Source organism: Echinops telfairi, unplaced genomic scaffold (assembly GCF_000313985.2).
Source record: "Echinops telfairi isolate 266 unplaced genomic scaffold, ASM31398v2 ScPeMD7_7400;HRSCAF=8409, whole genome shotgun sequence".
In the NCBI taxonomy this organism is placed as follows: Eukaryota; Metazoa; Chordata; class Mammalia; order Afrosoricida; family Tenrecidae; genus Echinops; species Echinops telfairi.
Window position 1 is genome coordinate 48,997,397 of NW_022111300.1, and position 23,662 is coordinate 49,021,058.

General features: G+C 46.5%; 1 protein-coding gene across 1 annotated transcript in view; it reads right to left on the reverse strand.

Annotated features, from left to right (window-relative positions):
- VPS4B (vacuolar protein sorting 4 homolog B) overlaps window positions 1-10,828 on the reverse strand; it is a 21,255-nt gene extending 10,427 nt beyond the window's left edge. The window contains exons 1-5 of the mRNA XM_004703026.2: window positions 10,632-10,828; window positions 6,963-7,074; window positions 5,342-5,498; window positions 2,424-2,491; window positions 14-133 (exon numbers count right to left, since the gene is read on the reverse strand). Of these exons, the coding sequence (XP_004703083.1) occupies window positions 14-133; window positions 2,424-2,491; window positions 5,342-5,498; window positions 6,963-7,074; window positions 10,632-10,658 (484 nt within the window). The 5' untranslated portion in view covers window positions 10,659-10,828. The remainder of the gene's footprint in view (window positions 1-13; window positions 134-2,423; window positions 2,492-5,341; window positions 5,499-6,962; window positions 7,075-10,631) is intronic.
- Between the last annotated feature and the right edge of the window lie 12,834 nt (window positions 10,829-23,662).

A 23,662-nucleotide genomic window follows, 5' to 3' on the forward strand; every position in this document is an offset into this window, starting at 1 on the left:
AGAAACGCCTCACCCGTGAAGAGATGCGGGAACTTGATGGGCAGGATCACAGCCTCTTTGAGGGCTTCTTTGGCTCCTTCAAGACCAGCTACATCGTTCCACTTCACATTCGGCCGCTCGATCACAATGGCCCCTACAAAAAAGTACGGGGTCTTCACAATGAGAAGCCCATTCTTCACATTTAACTAATACTTTGGGATAGTTAGTGACAAAAGATTACTGAAACACTACTAATGCTAATTACAATGGTGGTGCAATAGCTTGGCTACTGAGGGAGAAGCTGGCAATTCTAATCCAATCAGTGGCCGGGCAATCTCTTGTTGAGACTAGAGAACCTCAGGGGCACCTGCACCACTCAGAGAACCCAAGGGGCAGTTCTACTGTGTCACACGGGTCACTAGGAGAATGACTTAAAGGCACCTGGCAGTAACAGCAACATTAAATACTGGACAGTTTAGTGGATGACTGCAAATTTTTAAAGGAAGGGCTGTTGGAACATAGAATTAAAACACTTGTGCCTTTACTTCCAATCATATAAATTTATATTTAATTATCTATATCAAAGGTTACTGAGTATCAAAATAAACAAATTAAAAAAACTCAATCATAAGATCCAAGCTGAACAATCAAATAACATAAAGCTATAACCAAATGTGGAAGTAAAAGACTGTGATAGTCTGCCAATAAGCCATTTAATTAAAAGACAGACAAAACACTCTGCTAAGAAAGGGGGGGACCTCTTTCCTGGTCTAGCGTCATCCTGAATTTCCAGATAAAACTCCTCACCTATATGCCTGAAGATCTGCCTTTTCCTTATCTCTGGCTCTTATCAGAGCAAAGGGAATTTAAATAAAAAGATCCTGCTAAAAACTGCCATCTTCAACAAATGTACTAATGTGCTTGACACAATGGATGGATGGATGGATTGTGATGAGTTGTACAAGCCCCCAGTAAAATAATTAAAAAAAAACCAAACTGCCACCTTTTAAAACATTAATGACACAATTCCATTCTCACTGTGGAGAGGGGGAGGGCAGGGGCTAGAACAGAACCTAAACACAGACAGAACCTGGCTTCTTGTCTAATGATGGCACTAAGTCACTTGGCACAGGCCACTGGGTCGCCTGAGGAGGACGTACAGGAACCCAGGGTCTGCTGGCCCAGCCCTGGCAGCAGGTGCAGAAGTTGTTCAAAGTTCTGTCCAGGACCACATCCACCACTGAAGTTTCTGGCAGGTAAGAATGTGCTCAATCCTGCAGGGACCGCTTTCTTATTATGGCGCCCTCATTACCCTATTCCCCTGGGCATCCCAGGGAGCTTGGGAGGACACAGCATCACCAAAATGAAGAGGATGGCTGAGTAGAGGTCAAGGCCTGGCCAAGCCTCCCTGAGATATGTGAGGGACCTTCCAAGAGCTCATTCCATTTGCCATGAACTTTGTGAAGCCCTCCGGGGCCATGGAAATACTTCTCAGTCATGCATTCTATTAGTTAAGATTCAAATGAATAAAATTCATGTTATTGAAGTATGACCAAAATATTCAGCTGGAAAAACCACTAGCTACAATATCAAATGGCAGTGAAGTGAGAACCATGGAAGAAACCAGTAATTAAAGGGACGCTTTCTTAGATTCAGAAGTACCATCTTTCATGGAGCCCCTAGAATCTGTCAGCTGTAACACTTTGCAGCTTCATATTGTCATTAACGTCTTACGAGCCCCGATGGAAATGTTATTCACATCCATTTTAGTGATGGGGACTCAATTGAGTAGGTGGGTCACTCGTCCAGGATCAAATGGGCAGCGGATGGATCCTGGAATGGAGTCCCGATCTCAATGGTGCCAACACCCACGCCCTTCCCATCATGCCTTTCTACTACCATCGAGCAAAATAAAAAGGGCGTTGGAGGGGGTGTCAGGTTAAAAGGGAGCTTTGAGAGGCTATAGGGGGCGTGGAGGGTAAAGTGGGGCTCGCAGAGAGGAGTGCACCGGCACACTGAGAAGTTGGGGGGGGGGGACACAGGAAATACACCACCCACAAAGAAGCCAAACCAACAGCAACGACAGCCATGTGCACGTGCTCGTTCATTCTGTTGCTCTGACAGCTGCTATCACAGTACCAACAGATGGTGTCATGTGCTGACAGTGTGAACGCTACCTTCTGGAAGGGGCAGACGGATGAGAGGGAGCAGGTGACTGAGGGCCTTTTTATGGGAGCTGTAGGATTTTAGTTCATGAGCCAAACCATATTTTTAGTACACAAAAAAACCGAATGAACCAACCAACCAACCACCAACCACCAGCCACCCTCACACCCTGGAGAGAAACCCTGTGAATGAGCTCCCAAGATAGCTGCCCGGGGCCTACGATGTGTCCCACACAGATGACTTTTCCCAATAGACTTAAAAACGAGACTCAAAGCAACCTTGGAGCTGGTTCTGCAGTTTCTTTTTTTCTGGATCATCAGATTCTCCTTCCCCATCACTGTCATTCCTAATAAAGAGAATGTGATATATTCAAATGAGTGATTGGTGCTAGTAGATAAAATAAGGCACAGATGAAGGAAAGATTAACCTGAGGTATTACCTGTTTAATTGGCAAAACGGTATTTACACGAAGAGGCATGCTTGTTTTACTATCATTACAAATAAAACATGCACACGCAGGTGAGCAGGTACATTCCTCATCAATACGGAATCAGGAGCAGACAAGGGCACTTGCTTGCACACGCCCCTGGCATTCCCACGTGTGGATGACCACGTCAGGATGAGCCCCACAGCTCACTCCACAGAGGGTTGAGGCGGAGTTACAGGGCTGACAAGCAACATTAAGAACAAGGGTGCCCAGTGTGAACTAGAACTTCTGAGGGAAAGCCAGGAGCACGGATGAGCTAAGGTGCCAAGGTTCACCAACCCCAGTTTGGGGGTTTGGAGGGATGAAGCTTCCCGATGAATAGGAACTGAGCCCCCAAAGCAAGAAGACCAAGCAGACCCTTCCTCTCTAGGAATTTAGTCTGAGGAAATCACTTCAACTGACTTCACGGGTTTGAGGAGTAGGACAGTCATGGCATCACTGACCCAAAGCATGAGAAGCAGAAATATACATTCCATTACGGCATGCGTTGCCACGTTATTCTGCCCACTGTCCCGTTCACAGGGGGAAAAATGACTCAATACCTCCTAGCAATTAAAAACATTTGTACTGTGGGCATCTGCTTTTGCAGCCCACCTCCCTGGATCCTTCTAGTGTCCACAGGGGGCAGTACGACCCACTCTGGTAAACAATGAGTTTCAGGGATTAGCATATGATTGAATAGATCACAACCTTTATAAATGATGTTGTAGAAGTAGCTTGTGCTGATGATACAATGATAAGCGAAAATAACCGACAGCATCATAACATGTTCTCACCTAAAACGAAACCATCAACCAAACCATACCACTGCCACCATGTCAAGTGCAACTCCTAGCAGCCACCGAAGACAGCAGAACTGCTCCTGGGGGCTTCAGAGACTTGAACCATTACAAGAGCAGACAGCCTCATCTTTTGCCCTAGGAGAAGCTGGTAGGCTTGAACCAATGGCCTGGTGTTAGCAACCTAATGGTTAGCCCACACTTCCACCAGGGCTTCTTGTAAATATAAAGGTGAATATAAACATGAGAGGTTGGATTTCAAAATGGGATTATCTTAAAGTTGGGTCATCCCAGGATAGTGGGCTATGGTTTTGCAGAGAAAGCTGTGGCAGAGGTCCTCCTGGTGGACCCCTCCCAGCATTCTGAGTGCCTGGCAGCAATAACCTGTAAACCCTACAGGCGTTGGGGGCAGGATAGGGCGTGGATGGCTGTGGGACCCACTCTGGAGAGAGCATCATAGGCTCTTTGGGCTAGACTGGGAGAGCTTCCCCAGATGGGGAGACCAGGCTCCTGGTGGCAGGGTATCACAGGAAGAATGGGGCGTCAGGGTGCCGAGAGGCAACAGAGTTTTTCTCAAGGTTTTCATCCCAACTTTGGAGGGCCAGTCTTCTAACAAACGTCCCAACTTTCCCATGAGCAAGCATTTATGGTCGGCCTAAGTGACAATCCAGTAACCCGCCAGGTCAGGCTGGGGTCTGACTTATTTAGTCTGCGCTACTGTGGCTGCTGCAAGTCCCTGGTCTCAGGTTATGTCTTGAACAGAACATAAAACCAGGAGCTTGAAATTTTTACTCTTCCCTTGTGGTAATATCCAGGAGGTCCTCAAAACACTGCCTCAGGACCTGTCGTTCCTGATGACACAAGGGATTGCTGACCCGGGCAGCTTCTACACCTGCAGATCCTGACCTAGCAGTACCACACCCCCTGCTGAAAGCCAGAACAGGTTCACCCCGGGCCAGATTTGTATTTCTTGAACCTGTCATCTGGAACCATTTCTGATACCAGACAGGGTCTGGTTAGAATCTGAACCCTCTGGTTAGCACAGAGCTTGGCATGCATCTAGTAGGTGCAGAATAAGCAAATTCTGCATCTCTAAGTGATCCGTTCCTTCATCTAGGGAGTGAGTCCAAAAATGGGGATTTGGTATTTATAAATCATGTGTTGCCACTCGAAAACAAACCTACCGATTGATTTTATACCAGTGACCCCACCTTTTACAAGGCTGAAGTTACTTTTCATACTGTCCACGTGGTTAGTATTTCCTAAGGACCCCAGTCAGAGGGTTACTTCCTGATCACTAGCATCATTTTAATGCCACTGTCACATAAGGATGGCCAGGGAAGGGGACTCCTTTCTCTTTCTACTAGTGCACTTCACAGAAGCTATTTGAACTTTACCAGCCCCTAAGCTTAAGGAGCCCTGGTAGTGTAGTGGTTACTCATTGGGCTGCTAACCCTAAGGTAAGTCGTTTGAAACCACCAGATGCTCTACAGGAGAAAGACTTGGCTTTCTACTCCTGTAAAGCGGTAGTCTTGGAAATGGTTATTGTACTACCCTGTTCGCTGGGGTCTCTGAGTCAGAATTGACTTAATGGCAGTGAGGTGTTTTCTTGGGTGGGGTGGGTGGTGGGTGGAGGGGGATCTCCTAGGCTTGCCTTAAGCCAGGGGCCAACAGACTGTTGCTGTAAAGGGTCAGACAGCCAATATTCTAGCTTTGAGGGCCAACCACTCAACTTCCTGTCATCATAAGGATGCTGCCATGGACATGACTAACTGAGGTTGTGTTCCAATAACATTTTATTTATGTAACAGGGAGCTGCTCAGATTGGCCTGTGGGTCACAGTTGGCAATGTGTACTTTTGATAAGACCCTGAGTTGACAAATTAAAAAATCAAGAAAGTCAATGACATAGAACATTCTAGAATACATACCCCTTGTCCTCAGCCGAACTCGGCTGCCCTTCTTTCACTGGCTTCTGAGGCTTCTTCTCTTTCTTCTTCAGGTACTCCTTCAGCGTCTCTGCTCTGTCCAGATACTCCGTACACTTTGCTCTGATGCTTTGCTTGGCTTTATCTCCCTGGGCTTCATCTAGAGAAGGGACATGAGAATCTTCCTAGGAATTTTACACAGGAATGGTTTAAACTCTTCTGAGACTTTTGTAAACAAGGAAAATCTATTTTGGTGGAGAGAGCAGAGCCTCCATAGCTTATCCCAAGCAAGCCCACGCCTGTGGAGTCGATGCTGACTCACGCAATCCCGCACCTGGCTTCTGAGATTGGGACAGGAGCAGACAGCTCATCCTCCTGCTAGTGGCTCTGAACTGTCAAGCTTGTGGTTAGCAGCTGAATGGCCAAGGCAGGGTGACAGCGGGGCTCCAGCAAAGCCAAGGCCCATCTACTCTTTTCTATGCCTTTCTTGAGTGGGGCCGGAGGCCGTTTGAGTCAGAAGGGGATCTCAGCAAGACAGCAGGGCACTTTCAAGGTGTCGAAGAGAAGAAATTAATATTCTGGAGGTTTTACACGCGTCTCTTCCTTTCAGTGTACAGAGATGGAAAATTCCCTGTCTCCCACAAAACCTATCATATGCCATATCATACGACCCCAAACCCACTGCCGCAAGTCCATGCCTCTTGTAGCAAACCTACAGGGTAAGCTGTACATCTCTACGGAAGCAGACTGCCACATCACTCTCTGTGGAGCGGCTGGCAGGTTTGAACTGCTGACTTTTCGGTTAGAGCCACTGCACCAGCAGAGATCCTTATAAATAGACCAAGAGAAGCATTATTACACGTTTCCAGTAGTGTCTCCCCCTTAAGTTTGACGTTGATGCATTCTCAGACCAACCTTGACAAAAAAAAAACCCAACAAACCTCTCTGAAGTAATTCAATGAACTAACTGCAAAAATTCTTTCTTTAAAAAGAACCTGAGACCTGGTGGCCTGCTGGTTACGTGTTGGGCTGCTCACCTGAAGGTTGGCGGTTCAGAACCACCACCTGCTCTGCAGGAGATGTATCACCTATGAAACCCTATTTGGGGTTGCGATGGGTAAGGACTCAATGGCAGGTAGCTGATGGGTTTGTTTTTGTTTACCAGAACGATGTCCTTTTTGAGAGCATAGGTGTGGCGTTAGGCTGAACATCGCGAGGGCAGGGGTTTCTCTCCCCCTTTCCCTCAGTTTCACCCCACCCCACCCTCCGCCCCCGAGGCCTAACACTTGCCTAGCATGCAGCAAGCACACAGTTCATACTTGTGGAATCGCCGAATAACTTAAACCTATCATATGTCATATCATATCAAATAACTGCGGAGGACACGAGCCAGTTCAGTCTCTATCACGTAGGTATACTACCTGTAAAATACAAATTCACTTCCACCAACTGGTGGCACGTGAGGACGGCAAGTCATGACGACAGCATCAGCAGCTGGGCCTGAGCACTTAAACGTCACTGGGAAACAGGTGCCTTTGGCAAATGGGTGGATTAGGAGTTCTGCTATTGTATTATGACTTTCCCCTCTCAGTGGCTTTAAATCAAAAGCAGTCGGGGAGCATACATTTAATGACGTGGAGGAAATACTGCACAGCATGCTGGTAGAGCTGCAGGGCTTCTTCGTAGTTCCCGGCCTTGTCTTCTTGAGCTGCTTTGCTAGCAAGGTCTATGGCTTTCTGTCGAAGGGAGAGCAGACCATTAAAAGCATGGAAGCCACGTGAAAGCTGCCATTGCCTTTTTCTGTAAAAGCAACCTGCACTCCCACCCACCTGAAGCCATATGCATTCAAGTATTTCCAGCTCAGTGCTCGCTTCCTAGTTCCAACATGGGGATGTCTTCACTGACACCCCCACAGGTGCTTCAAACTTAGCCAGTTCAGAACTGAACTGACTTTGCTCCCCAGACCCCACCCTGGCCTCAAGGGTACCCCTTCTGTGTTCCAGAACCAAGGCCTATTCGGACAGCTGGAAACCTGGGGGCAGGTCCAGCCCTCTTCTCTGCCTTCACTTCCTCAGGGAAACCCCTCACTGGCTGTTCTCCCTCCTTAGCTCTGCCTTGGGCCCTCACCACCTCCCCCTTCCAAGAACACCGCCTTCTAATGCTTCTTGAAGCTTCCTGTCAAGTTTTTCTTTAACAACCTCCTGGCCATAGTACTGTGTTGTTGAAAGCCATTAGGAGCCCCATCTCCATCAGAGCGAAGACCAGTCATCTTTGTGTGACAGCACTCTTTTTCATGGGCCAGGCCAGCCCCTTGGTACACTGAGTTTCACTCATGACAAACCACTGGTTCAACCTGAACCCATGCAGGCTGGGGACCTCTGCATGCAGTGCACGCCCACCAGGATTCCTCAGTCCCACCTGTCTCCCTGCAAAACTCCAACAGCTGCAAGACATGGTGCAGACCTACTGCTCCTGCCCCGAAGGGCCCAGCCGGCCTTTCCTTCTAGGTCTCACTGCCTTTTGCACTTCCATCCAGACACCACACAACATAACTGAGAAGCCAATGACTGAACCCAGGGGAGGAGTGGGAAGCCAGGTTAGAAGCAAGTTGCCAGATGAAGCCCTGAATTTAGAGCCAGCAGGCCAGAAGTGAGGGTGTTATGAAGCCTCTAGGCTTGTGGCTGGAAGCGTTGGGTCGACTTGGCAGTCTGGTTGACTGGGCCCCTTGGGCTCCTGAGATCTGGCACAGCTCTGAGTGGCTAGGCTAGAGGAAATGACACTTCAGGGGCCCAACGTAAGAGACTTGGATCTGCACTGAGGAATTTCCCTGACAATTGTATCATCTCCAACTTCCCCCAACCCTCTCCAAAGTTGATTCCTATTGGACTGAAACCCATGCTGGCTTTCCCCGCCCACAATGCAGTCCCCTTCCTCATGGAGAGAACAAAGCACAACCTTGTAGTCCACAACTGGTGTTCTAAACTGTCCTCAGCACTAACTATGCCTTGCCTTCGTGTCATATCTGGTAAACTGGGGATGACATTCATTTTGAGGAGTTGTTTTGAGGGCTAAATGATATCCCTTCAAACACCGAGCAGACAGTGAGCACCAGTACCTTTCTCTCCATCTAAGCCGGGATGGGGAATCTTTTTTCTTTTTAATAACATTGTTCAAGGGCCATACAAAATGACCAACTGAAAAATCAACCTGCTATATTTGGTCAAACCTTTAATGAACTTCGTCCTAATGTGATGGCAGCAAAGGCGGCGAAAGACCCTCAACGAGATGGAACGACACGGTGGCTGCATCAATGGGCTCGGGGGCAGGAACAATTATAAGGCTGGCACAGGACCATGCAGTGCTTCCTTCTTTTGCGCCTAAGGTCGCTATGGGTCTAGTCGAGTTGATGGCTCATAACAACAATGTGATGACTGGAATGGTTTCTCTGGTGGGGCGTGGGATGTTAGCTGGGACTGATTATTTCGAGGGCCTCATACAGCCTACGGGCCAGCCATTGCCCACCCTTGCTGTAAGCTCACACCACCTGTGTGAAACATTTCTTTTGTCCATGGAAGAGTTAGATGGGCCCCTTCTCTCTGCCCTCCCACTCTATCTCTAATTCGATGACAGCATCTGGGACATTATTTCAGAAGTTTGACTTTTGGTCATCTGCACTCCTCACTAGGTTACAAGCATCTGGCGGCTGGGATTTTTGCCTTATTCGGTGGGAAAATCATTTTACCCAAATTCCCTAGGTCAGCTGGGTAGGGGGACTGAATGGGCATGAGCACCTGTGAATTGACTATTAATAAAACGCAGGTTAGCCTTGCAATCATCCCTACTGGCCAGTGTCCTGTCTGGCTACCTGGTGGACTGCCAACCACTCAGTTCCAGCATGGTGCTCATCGACTGTAGCAGGAAACCGAAAATCTTACTAAAGAAGAAACACACCAGTGAATGGCTGAGTGTATGCAGCAGCCTGCCCAAACCACACGGAAAGCCTCTGGCGAGGGAAAAGCTGGAATATAACCAGTGGGCAACACAGCTAGTTGGCAAACCAAGAACGATGGCAAGACAGCCATCTGGAAAGAAATCATTTTTGGTCTCCAAAGGATCAATGATTTTACTGAATGACCCATTCCCCCCTAATACTTTCACTAAAAGGGTTACCAAAAGACAACTCTACAGTGAAGATGCGGGTATCGTAGATGAACACAGTCTTGTTGGAAAAGAGACACAAGTCAACGTTCCCTTATTCTTTACTCTGAAGTTGGCCATATGGTTGCAAGAACAATGTTTCCTTAAAGACCCTAAACCTGTACTTTCACTGTTTTAGTCCAATTTTCATGATAAAAAGACCCAACCAAGAGATCACCTCATTTGGGAGGGAAAAGAAAGGAGGGGCAATATTCTGATGTCTGATTAAGTAGGATCACTCTGAGTGGTCTTTCTTCAGGATCAATACTCCCGGGTTAAGGGGACCCTCCACTATTCTGCCCATTCAACGAATTACTATAGGACCAGGCCAGAGATTCAATACAGGGATTCATACTCAAAGGGACTGAGAGCACTGGGCATCCTGGAGGCTGTGACGCCTTAAACCCGACGGGAATCCAGATCCATTCTGGGGATGGCCGACACACATACGTTCTCTTGTCAATGAACACAGTTCCGCAAGGGGCTGTCACTGCCGTCTACAAATCTCAGCATTCCCAGGATACAGATAAACTTCCCGGTGCTCAACTGGGGAGGGGGCGGGGCCGGTGGAGACACCGGACGTGAAGACCTCTCTCTGATCTTATATATACATGTTGGGAGCCAAGAGTAGTGCCCATAAATTCAGATGCTCACTGAATACAGACTCCACCCTCCGATTCCGGGGCTGCTGCCATATTTCCTATCCCTGACCGCCCGAGAAGCCGGGCTTTGCTACATCAGCCCGAGAAATATATGCACAATTCTCCACGGACCCGGTGGAGAGCTCTGTAAAGAGTAGGGACTATAGGCGCGCTCTCCTCGCTCCCTGGGAGTCACGAGGCAGTCCGCCCCTCGATCTCGAGCTCCGCCCGGTGCTGTCCGAACTTGGTTGGAGACCAGACGCCGTCTGCCCGAGCCCGCAGGCTCAGGGGACCCCAAGCGCGGGCCGGAAGTGACTCTCCCCGGAAGGCGCCCACCTCCCACCTGCGGCTCCGCCCGCCCCGCCCTACCCGGCTGGCCCCCGGGCGCGGCCCTTTTCCTCCTCCTCTCCCCTCGGCTCCGGCTCTCCGAGGAGGCGGCAGAAGAGTCGGGCTACCTGGAGGTTGGGTGAAGTGGCTGCCATGGCGGAGACGCGAGGCAGGTTCTCCAGGGAGAGGAGCGCCCACAGCGGCGACGTCGGACCGCGCCTGGTTTCGCCGCAAACGCGCGGAGGCGGTGGCTCTCGGACCTTGAGCCGTGGCTTCCCTTCTGGAACTAGATCTGAAACCACAGCGCGATCCCCGAGCCGCCAGACCCTCCTCACAAAACTTCCGCAAACCCAAGCCCCTCCGGGCTCCCGTCCCGCCTCTGGGCGTGCACACTTCCGCCATCGTCATCAGCACGCGCGCTGACGTCACCGGCGACGCGTCCGCCCACAGCCCGCTGCCCGAGGCCGGGAGACCGCCTGAAGCTGCTCTAGGGCCGGGCGGAAGCCAGCCTGGGCGCAGGCGCGCTGCGATTTCCTTTATTTTCCTCACTTCTTAGGCTTTCAAGTTGTGGGTTCAAGCCCCTTCACCTAGACGACTACATGATCACTTTCTCTCTACAGCTTTTGAATGAATGAATGGGGGAAACCCACCCCCTCCTACTCACTGGTTGGAGTATGGATCTCTTACTATTCCTTTTCCCGTCGATTTCCTTTCTCTGTAAAATGGGGCGGTGACAGTACCGACATCAGGGTTCGTCTCATGTACTTGGGACCTGTTATCAGGAGAGACTGGTCTCTGGAGAAAGACGTCGTGCTCGGTCAAGGAGAGGGGCGTGCCGAAGGGAAGGGCCTCAGCACATGGTTGGACGCAATGGCTGTGATAATGGGCGCAAAGAACAGGCGAGAGGATGGCACAGGACCGGGCATCGGGCATTGGCAGTGTTTCCTTCTGTTACACCAGGGCCACCATGAGCTGGAAACCGGCCTGGCAGGGCACCTAGCATCAACCACCACCTCAGGCTTACATGCTGGCCTTCTGACTGAAAAGTCAGCAGTTCAAACACGCCAGTCGCTCTTTGGGAGAAAGATGAGGCTGCCTGATCCTCAAAAGATTTACAATCTCTGAACCCCTCAGGGGCAGCCCTACTGTATCCTGTCTGGTGTCTGTGAGTCAGAATGGACTCCATGGCAGTGGGTAGGTACCTCAGGGGTGAGACTAACCTGGCAGAAATGCCCCCTAAGGCACATGGCACCGCGATTGGCCTTCAGTAAGATCTCAGAGGAAGTGCTTGGGCTTAATTAACACCCTGCTTCTGTGCGCACGCATTGCTGGCATGCAACAAACATGTTTTGGATGGATGTCTACTGCGGCCAGCCCAAAGGCCCTAGGGATGCTAAGGGAGACATGGTTGTTGATTTGAGGGGCTTATCAGGGGAAGCCGGCTCCTCAACATCCGTTCTGTTTACAAGGATGGCTAGTGCTTTAGGTAACATCACACCAGGGATCCCTGATGGAACCAAGACTCACCCCTTTCCTCGGCCCTCAGTCCTACTCTTTTCATGGCTAAAGACCTCAACAAAACAAAAACTCAAAATCACTGCCATCATGTCAGTTCCTGGTCATATTGACCCAATGGGATAGAGTAGAATTGCCCCTTTGGTTTCTTGAGACTTTCCATCTTTACTGGAGCAGACAGCCCATCTTTCTCCCAGGATGTTTTTGAACCACTGACCTTGCAACCAACAGCTCAATTCACAGCCCACTGTGCCACGAGGACTGCCTAAACTTCTCAAAGGAGGGAGAAATCTGTGTCTAATCACTCCACCATTTAATTTACCACACACACACCACCCCCTGCATCTTGCCAGTCCTCCAGCATCTCAATCAGTAAAGCACTCTGCTTATTTCATAGACTCAGAGCCTCCTAATGCACACTGCCTCTCCTTCACTGTCTCCCTTTCTTACTCAAGAAGGTCACAATTCCCTCAAGTATCGGCTCCTTTTATCTCTCTCCTGGCTTCAGCTACCAACAGAAGGCAAATGGCTTCAGATCAAGGACCCCAGGTCCACCCTCTCCTCGGCCCAATTTTTACAACTGCTCCCAGAAGCCACCACAAACTTTTCTTGCAAGGCCAATGCAACACACCTCAAGCCAAATGAATTATCTTCAGCCCCAACCATTCTTCTCTGAATGGTTTTACCCAACCCATGGTTTCCAGGCCGAGCCCAAAGCTCGCTCTCTGCTCATCATCTACCTACCCGCCTTCCTTCTGCCCAGCCCCCTGTTCCCTTCCAATTACACCATAGGGATTGCTCAGCAGAGAGCCAGCACAGAATAAGCACTAATAAAGATCTAACCATTTGAATGACTGAGTCAAAGAAGTCGCTGGTTTTCTAATGGTTACCAGATTAACTTGATTTTACCTGAAGACAGGTGTGCAACCAGCTACCAAATTACTTTTCAATCTCTTGACATTTATCGCATCTGGTTTACTTCCAGCCCTCAACAGTGACTGACCACCCATGACATGCCAATCGTAGCCCGGGCATTTGTGAAACAGTTAAGCAAATAATCCACTGAGGTATTTGTGGGATGTTACCACAAATGAGACCAGGGCATCTGATTCCAGGCCCAAGGTCAGAAAACAGACAAGGGCTACAACAGAGATAAGAGGCACTGTGGGGCCATAGAAGAGAGCGTCCTCCATTCTCATCGAGCTGGTAGGCATTTTCAGGGGAAGGTGTCATTTCACCTGAACATCGTAGTTGCCTTTTGACAGAGGCCAGGCCATCTCAGCGGGAGGAAGAACACAAAGCCAAGGTTCAGAGGAGACACCCACCTGGCACACGTGAGAGATGGCTGCAGGATGGGAAGTGACAGTGGGGGAGGAGTCCGGAGTGGTAGGAGATGAAGCAAAATCGCACTAGTCAGCACTGCACGGCTCTGGGGACTTTGGACTTGACTCTGGAGGCTGTAAAGGTTGGGTGGAAGGTCTCCTTTTCTCTCTCCCTCTCTTCCTTCCTGGTAGCATTCGGATGTGGTCAGGTAATGGTTTTATGGAACTGAATCTGATCATTATTCATAGAATGGAACAGGGAGACTGGAGGCAGTAGGAGCTGCTCTTCAGAGACCAGAGGGTCCATGGAGCTACAGAGGAGCTCCGTGGACACAATGCATCAGTGTTCAGTTGCTAATGGAAAAGTTGGAGGTTTGAAGCCACCCAGCCACCCCTGCTGGCGGATAGACCCGGTGGTCTCTCTAGTCAAGGCTAGGGGCAGCCTAGGGACCCCCATGAGGGTGCTATGTGCTGGAATCAACCAATGACGCTGGTTTTATGAGGCAGAAGAGACCCCCAAATCTCAAAGATAATTTAAAATGAAGATTTATTAAGTCTTAAATGGGACAAAGCCAGAACAGAGACACATCGTCTGGATGAAGGAGATCCTTAGCACAAGGTCATAGTGGCACCCAAATTTTTACTGAGATAAACTCAAAAACCAAGCTCACAGCCATCGAGTCAATGCTGACCCATAGTGACTGCACACAGATTTCTGAGACTATAACTGTTTTCAGGAGTAGAAAACCCAGTCTGTCTCCTGCGAAGCTTCTGGAGGTTTCGAACTGCCAACCACGTGGATCAAAGCCCAATGCATAACCACTACAGCACCAGGGCTTTTCAAAAGGCCCTGGGAGGGCAAAGGAAACTGCCCCCGTAACAACGATGAGAAATACAACTTTCCTCTAGTTCCTAAATGTTTCCTTCCCGCTCCCACTACCATGACTCTAATTCGACCTTGCAAGTCTGGCTAGACCAGAGGATGTACACTGGTACAGATAGGAACTGAAAATACAGGGAATCCAGGGCGGATGAGCCCTACAGGACCAGTGGTGTGAGTGGCGAAACAGGGAGGGTAAAGGGAGAATGGGTAGGAAAGAGGGAACCGATTACAGGGAACTGTGTGTGACCTCCTCCCTGGGGGACAGACAACCGAAAAATGGGTGAAGGGAGACGTCGGACAGGGCAAGATATGACAAAATACCAATTTATAAACTATCAAGGGTTCATGAAGGAGGGGGGAGCGGGGAAGGAGGGAAAAAAGGAGGACCTAATGTCGGGGGTTTAAGTGGAGAGAAAATGTTTTGAGAATGATGTACAAATGCGCTTTACACAATTGATGTGTGTATGGATTGCGGTAACAGTTGTATGAGCCCCTAATAAAATGTTTAAAAAAACAACAACAACGAAACTGCCCCCAAAGTAGGGCTGGCAGGAGAGCAATAGATCACAGTTACAGGTAGGACTACAGAAGCAGGAGCAGAACTGCGACTGGGACATGTGCATGATGTTCAACAAAAGAGCTTACATGATTGGTCCAAGGCCTCCCAACCCAGGAAAGCAGAGCATCACTTATAACTATGCTACTTCCACTATGGTGGGCTCCATCAAGGACACACCCAGGAAAGTCCCTAAGGGAAACTGCCCCTCCCTGGGCTGGCTGGAGGCAATTCACCTTCCGATACACTGTGAAGACAAGATTGTTCTGACTCCTAGTTCATGATCAGAAGGAATTCAATGGCATCTTAATCCACATGCGGTCTTGGCAACTTGATTTTGGGGTTCCACTGACATCTGTAGCCTTCTACAAATGGGTTTCTCAGAATTTAAATTCTAATACGCGTGCAACAACAACAAAGCAAATCAGAGTGCTTGCTGTGGTTGTGTGTGAGTGTGTGTGTGTGTGTGTGTTAGCAAGCAGTTAGCACACTCAGCTGCTAAATAAATGTTTGGGGGGTTGAGTCTACCGAAAGACAAAGCAGCGATGGGAAACCCTCCGGAGCACTCTTCTGCTCGGACACACGTGGCCGTGAGTGGGAATCCACTGGATGGGCCACTGCTCATATACTGATTGTCATGAAGCCAAGTGGGATGTTCGCCAGTCCTGGAGCACAACCCCTATCTCCTTGACTCGTGGGCTTTTAACCTCTTTCCCTTAACTGCTTTCATCCCTATCAATATTAGTCTGGCTAGGCTACAGAAACAAATTCATGGACACTCTATGTGTGTCCGGGAGAACTTTTTATCAAAGAGTAATTGTATATTGAGAAAACATCCCAACCCAATCCAGATCAGGCCCATCAGTCCGATATTAGCCCATATTCTGATACCAATCTACGAATTCCTCTTTAGACTCACGAAACACATGCAATGATGCTGAATGTAGGAAGAGCACAGGCCAGTGGGTGGAAAGTCTCGTGGATCCAGTGGCCGTGTAAGCATCTCAGGGCTGGTGTGGGTCTCCACGTGGCTCCTCCAGCTCCAGGGTACTAGCATAGCTCCATATGTCTTGTCATCAGAAATACCTCACAGGGAGTGAGCATGTGTCCTGCCTCCAGTGAGCTATTTATCTCTTTAGGGCCTCCAAATGAGGTCATCTTAATAGTCTCAAATTGAAAACAGATTATGTAATTACCATGCCATCCAAGTGCTATTTCCAACATCACTTCTTTAAGAAGACTTCTCAATTCCCCTCTGAACTTGCATAGCACTTTGGACCATGTGTGGCCCTTCGATAAAGTGCTAGGTGCCTAATGCAATGACTGGTATATAGCAGACACTCAAAAATTGTTAACCTCACCCACTTGGCACTCTGCCTGTGTAGGGTTGGATGCCCCCAAGGGCTGGGACTCCATCTGGTTGATTTTGTAACCCCTCTTACCATCTTCCTCCCTGACCCCCCACAGGCACACACAGAGCAACTTAAAAAGTTCCCCTTGTTGAACACCATAAAGTCTGCCTACATCTGATCAAGGATTTGGGGGATCAGAGAGGCGAGCTGGCTGGTGGGCAGCATTCGTGGACCAGCTCTCACCAGGGGCCATTTGAATTCCCTCCACTCAAAGTTTGTTTTAAGAAAGGACCCTGGGAGCATGTCCTGTGCAGCCATTCATGGGTCACCCAGAAATCAGCTCCCTGTCTGTTGAGTCACCAGGTCCGTCCCTGAGCCTGAGCAGAACTGTAAGACAGGCTGGGCTGATCCAGAGCAGGAAGTGACTCACAGGCACACAGATACTGTGCACACAAAGAAACACCTTTAACCCACTACCTGTGCAACACACATCTACACACAGACACACACTCTCTCTCCATCTGTATTTTCCAGAACAGTTTTCTTCAAAAGTGCCTCTTGAAGAGAGTATTCAAATGGTTGTCACAGAGAATGTTGCCTGATCCCACTTGTTGAAGGAGATGAAGTGATTTCGTCTTCAACCTCCCTCCTCTTCTCAGGGAGTACTGCTCACAAGGTATTTGCTTCCCCCTTCAAGGCCTTTGGCTTAATTAATTCCCATGAACTGATCTTGCCAGCACAATAGGAAAAGAGCACCTTGTGATAGATATACTTTCTGATCCTGCAGTTGTGGGAGCGGGGGCGCTGGAGATGAGGGTGTGGGGCATGGATGGAACCAGAGTGTGTTTCGGTTGATGATTTGAGCCTGGGAATGAGTGTGTAGGGTTTAGTTTAGTGACCAGATGTCCCACTTTTGGTGGGACAGTCCTGATTTTTGGCATTTTAAAAAAGTCCCGATTTTTGGAAAGAATGCACGACAAGCTAGGGAACGGTCTATTTGGTCCATGTAGACCACATTTTAAATTAAGAACAACCCCCCTGCCCCATGGTCAATGGTGTACCACTTTAAATCTTGTCACCCTACAAAGTGGCCTCTTTTGTGTATGCCTGAAGTTCTCAATGATATATTTTACAAAACTGTATTTCCATATTTTTGCTGAAATTTCTGTCCAATGTTCTATTGGGATGATCATTTTGTTAGCTTTTCCTTAATTAGAGACTTTTGGAAGGTCTTTGAGTACAGATGTTGTGAATATTTTCCCATTCTAGTCTTTTTGCTCTTATTTTTTTGATACGAAGTTCCAGAGTCAGCATTGTTACATTTTCTCTTTTTGTTGTTTTAGAAAGACCCACTACTAGATTATTAACACATGAAACAGCACACCTGCATCTTCTAGTGCTTTTAAGGTTTCCATTTATGCACTGTAATCTTTCACCTCTTTGGAATTAATTTTCATAATAATTAAGGCCAGGGCCTATCTTTGTTGCCTTATAAATTTTTAAAATTCAAAATGGGAGAGCATGTGTCCCAGTATTATTTATTGAGCATCCTTCTTGTCCAACCCTTTGTGATAGATTACCTTCATGATAGACCAAATTTCCACAAAGGTTTGTTTTGGTCTAACATGACATTTCTGTTTTGACCATTTTGTTCTCACTACCTTTTCATAAGGGATCAAATAATGTATCGTAAGGTGCAAATCTGTCACCAAAGACCCCAGTAAAGTATTCAGAAGCAAACACATCACCTTGGGGACTAAGGTGCGCCTTACCCAAGTCATGATATTTTCAACCGATCCATGTGAATGGGAAGCTGGATAGTGAATCAGGAAGACAGAGAAGAACCTGTGCCTCTGAACCCCGGTGTTGGTGAAGAATCTGGAAGGGATCAGGCGCTGTCCAAGGAACAAACATCATACAGTAAGAAGTATAGCCAGACGGCTACACTTGAGGATGGTGAGGCTCTGCTTTGTGCACCTGGGAGATGTTATCAGGAGAGATCGCGCCTTGGAGAAGACACCGAGCTTGACAAAGTAGAAGGTCAGCAAACAGAGGCAGACCCTGGGCAAAATGGATTGGTGCCGTGGCTGCAACACTGTAATGGTGAAGCTGGCCTAGAACTGGGCAGTGTTTCTTTGTCCTTAGGACCACTATGAGGCAGAACTAAAATTCAACTGTACCTAACAGAAACATTAAGTCATCACAAACTATTTTTTTAAATCGTTTTATTGGATGCTCATACTATTCTTATCACAACGCATCCACCCATCGTGTCCAGCACATTTGTACACAGGCTGCCAAACTCATTTTCAAAACATTTTCTTTCTTTTTAAACCCTTGGTATCAGCTCCTCATTTTTTCCCTCCCTGATAAACCCTTGATAATTTATATATATATTTTTCATATCTTACACTGACTGATGTTTCCCTTCACCCACTTTTCTGTTGTTCATCCCCCAGGGAGGGGGTTATATGTAGATCATTGTGATTGGTCCCCTCTTTCCTCTCCACTTTCCCCTTACCTGCCTGCTATCACTACTTTCATTATTGGTCTTGAAGGTTTTATCAGTCCTGGATTTCCTGTGCTTCCAGTTCTTTTCTGTACTCATGTAATGCTCTGGTCTAGCTGGATTTGTAAGATAGAATTGGGGTCATGGTAGTGGGTGAGGGGAGGAAGCATTAAAGAACTAGAGGAAAGTTGTATGTTTCATCAGTGCTATACGCACCCTAACTGGCTCGTCCATCCCAAACTATTTTTATCACAGTAGCTTTATAATAAAATTTTAGTGTCTCCTGAGACTGCCTGACTCATTGGTCTGCACAATTAGACAGGAACAGTAATATAATTCATCTGATGGGGCTATTGTGAGGATTTAATGAGACTAACACGGAACGAATTGTGCTTGGAACATGATTAACACTCAATGTTTGCCATCAATATAGTGTGACAATGAGATGGAATGAACTCTATAGCAGTGGGTTTGATTAAATGTTATTGACATTTCAAAGGACCGTTTAGGTTTCCTTACATTTACTTTCCCATATAAACTTTGGTATTGTGCCAAATTCCATGTAAAAAGCTGATTTATTTTGTAACTGAATCGATAGATGACTTTGCAGCAAACAGACTTTCTTTTAACACTATTGAATTTCCTTCACAATTTCATTTACACGACATATCTTTTTTATTCAAATCTCCTTTCAGGCTTCTTGGAGGGTTTTTTGGTTAGTATTGTTTGTTTAGTCTCTGTATTGTTTCTGAACGTTTCTTTTAGGTTTATTTTTAGGTGTTTCATGGTCATAGAGCACATTTTCTCCTCTCATAGTTCATAGCCAGTTATTATTAAATGCAGGAAAGCATGAGTAATGTAGGTAAATATTGGTAGAAACCCTATTAATTTTTTCTACTTTTATATTGTCAATAGATTCTCTTGGGATGTTTAGGCATGCGGTGAAAACCTCCTAAAAATGGCACTGTGGCCTCTTGGCTGTACAATGTAAGAACTGTCCAGAGTGGGCATCCTTGCTTGGTTCCTAACTTTAAAGGGCATGCTTGGTATGTTGCATGAAGAATCACTGGCTCCTCTGCTCAAAGATGAAATTCTAGTGCTGGGTGGACTGCATCCCCATCTGAGGCTCAACTAGGGAGGGGTACGCTTCCAGGATCCCAAGGATTGCTGGTGGAATTCATTTCCTGGTGGCCAGCAGGCTCCTTTAAAGCCAGCTTCTAGTCTCAAACTGTGGGGAAGACTTAGACTCTTTTCAAAAGGGGTCTCCTGAATAGTCAGACCTGCTCAGGAAAATCTCCCTTTGGATGAGAGCAGTCAACTGATCAGGGACCTTAATGCCAGATGCAAAACCCTTGCATGTTTCCCTGATTGCGTTGGCTCCACACAGTCGCAAGTTCTTCCCACCCTCAAGGGAAGATGATTATTCAAGGATGTGACATATTGGGGTCACCTTAGGATCTGTCCACTAGAGTTCCTCAGAGCCACTGCAGGTTCCACTCCAGGTCACTTCAAGCAAATGACATCACAATAAAGTGAGTCACATGACTTTTTTGGTTCCTGGTGCATTGAAAAGTCATGTTTACATTACAATCTATCAAGTGTGCAAAAAGCATTATGAAAAAGTTTGAAGAATTACCAAAATGTGCTACGGACACACGATGTGGGCACATGCAATTGGAATAGTTGTGCTGATAGAACTGCTTGAGGCAGGGTTGGCATAAACTTTAAATTTGTAAAAAAAAAAAAAAAAAAAGCACTATCTGTGAAGCACAACAGTGCCGAGCACAACACAATGTGTTAGGCCGATAATATTTTAGAATAAATTGCTAAAAGGAGATAAAAATATACTGTCATTGAGTTTATTCTGACAGATAGTGACCTTATCTAGGGTTTCAGAAGCTTTATGTCTTTAAAAGGAGATAGAAGAAATTAATATTTTGCTATTAACATAAGAGTAATAGGAGCGATTTCATATTCTAAATACTAAATTCACAAGCAACTGTGACATTGTTGTTGGCGCTATATTGTTGTTAGGTGCCATCAAATCAGTTCCTACTCATGGCGATCCTGTGCACAACAGAGCGAAACACTGCCTGGTGCTGTGCCAGCCTCACAAGTGTTCTTACGTTTGAGCCCATTGTTGCAGCCACGGTGTCCATCTATCTTGTCCAGGGTCTTCCTCTTTCTCACCGAGCATGATGTCCTTATCCAGGGACTTGTCTCTCTTGACAACATGTCCAACATCTTTGCCTCTAAGGAGCATTCTTTCAAAAATGCTCTACTTTCAAGATAGGTTTGTTTGGGGTTTTGTTTTTTTTTGGCATTCCACAGTACTTTGAATATTCTTTGTCAGCACAATAATTCAAATGCATCGATTCTTCTTCGGTCTTCATTATTCAATATCCAACTTTCATATGCATACAAGGCAGTAGAAAATACCATGGCTTGGGGCAGGTGCACATTAGACAGATAATCATTCTTGCTTTTCAACACTTTAGAGAAGTATTATGAAGCAGATTTGCTGAATGGAATGTGTGGCTTGATCTCTTGACTGCTGCTTCATGAGCAATGACTGTGGGTCCCAACAAGATGAAATCCTTGAGAACGCTAATCTTTTCTCCATTTATCGCAATGTTACCTCCTGTTCCACTTGTGAGGATTTGGGTTTTCTTTAAATTGAGTTGTAGTTCATGCCGAAGGCTGTATCCTTAGTCTTTACCGACTAGTGCTTCAAGTCCTCCTCACTTTCAGCGAGCAATCCTTCCTCCAACCCCGATGCCACATTCTTCAGCTAATCCAGCTTCTCTGATGATGTTCTCAGCATAAGCTTGAGTAAGTATGGCGAGAGGATACAACCCTGTCCAACATCTGTCCCAATTTTAACTCATACAGTATTCCCTTGTTCTGTTCGCACAACTCCCCCTTGATCCAGGTACACCTGCCACGTGAGCACAATGCAGTGTCCTGGAATTCCCATTTCTCTCAAGGCTATTCATAGTTTGTTATGGTCGACACAATAGGTCAAATGCCTTAGCATAGTCAATAAAATACAAGTACACATCTGTCTGCTATTCTTTGCTTTCAGCCAAGATCCATCTGACCTCAGCAATGATATCCCTGGTTCCACGTCCTCTTCTGACTCTGACCTGAACCTCTGGCAGCTCCCTGTCAATGTACTGGCTCAATTGTTGTTGGATGATCCTCAGCAACATTTTACTTCCGTATGATATCAGTGATACTGTTCTAGAATTTGAGCATTCTGTTGAGTCCCCTTTCTTTGGAATGGGCGCAAATATGGATCTCTTCCAGTTAGCTGGCCAACTAAGTAGCTGTCTTCCAATTTGTGGGCATGGATGAAGGAGTGTTTTCAGTGCTTCATCATCAGCTGGTTGAAACATTTCAATTGGTGTTCCATCAATTTCTGAAGTCCTGTTTTTGGCTAATGCTTTCCGTGCTGCTTGAATTTCTTCCGTCCATACCACTGGTTCTGCATGTATGCTACATCTTGAAATGGTTGAATGTCAACTAGCTCTCATGGTACAGGGACTCTGCACATTCCTTCCATCTTTTGTTGCTTCTGGCATTGTTTAACATTTTATGCATAGAATTTTCAATATTGCAACTTGAGGCTTGACTTTTTATTTAGTTCTTTCAGTTTCTGATATGCCAATCATGTTCTTCCTTTTTCATTGTCTAACTTTGAATTTTTATTCTAATACTTTACTTTGTCATCTAGAGCTGCTTTAGAAATTTTCTCTTCAGTTCTTTGGCTTCATCATTTCTTCCAGGTGCCTTAGCTACTCTATAATTAAGAGCATGTTTCAGAGACTCTTCTGACATTCACTTTGATCTTTTCTTTCCTGCCTTTTCAATGACCTTTTGATTTATTCATGAATGATATTCTTGATGTCATCCCACAGCTTTTCAGGTCTTCTGTCATTAATGTTCAGTACATCAGATCTGTTGCTGAGATGTTCTCAAAATTCAGCTGCAATAGACTCAAGGTTGTATTTTGGCTCTTGCTGACTTGTTTTAATTTTCTTTAGCTGTGACCTGAACTTGCTTATGAGCAGTAATGGTTTGTTCCACAGTCAGCCCCTGGACTGGTTTTAGCTGCTAATATTGAGCACCTCTTTGGTCTCTTCCCACAGATGTAACCAATTTGATTTCTATGTAGCCCATCTGGAGAAGTTCATGTGTGTAAAGTCATCTTCTGTGTTGTTGAAAAGAGGTATTTGCTATGAACATGTAATTGGTCACACAAAATTCTATCTTGTGATCTCTAGCTTCATTTATATCACCAAGACCGTATTTTCCAAATAGTTTTCTTTCTTCTTTGTTTCTAACTTTTGCAATCTAATCACCAATAATTATCAGTGCACCTTGCTGGCATGTTTGATCAATTTCATACTAAGATGTTGGTGGAATTCTTCAATCTCTTCATCTCTAGCTTTTGTAGTTGGTCCATAAATATGAATAATAGTTGTATTGATTGGATTTCCTTGAAGGCAGATAGATATATTCATATCATAGACTGTAATATCGTTAAATATCCTTTTGACTGTGAATGCAAGGCCATCCCTCTTGATTATGTTATTCCCAGCATAGTGAATTATATAACTTTCTGATTCAAGGTGACCAGTACAACTCCACTTCAGCTCACTAACGCCTAGGATATTGATCTTCATATATTCCATTTGGACAACTTCAAATGTTCCCAGATTCATACTTCCTACATGCCAAGTTCTGATTTTTTACAGCTATTTCTCTTTACCTCGACTCATGTCTCATCAGCAAATGAAGGCCCCGAAGCCTCCACTCCCACAGGCTTGACTCCATCCGCAGCCCCATGAACCTAGACACCGCTCCTCTATCCATCTCCAGGCGGGTCCGCCCACATGCAGATACGCCCACAGACGAGGACCTGGTGTGAAGCCTGTTACCCATGCTACACCATGCTTTAAGACTACATTTCATTTATTTGTCACTAGAAATAAATATTTCACAATATATAATGACATA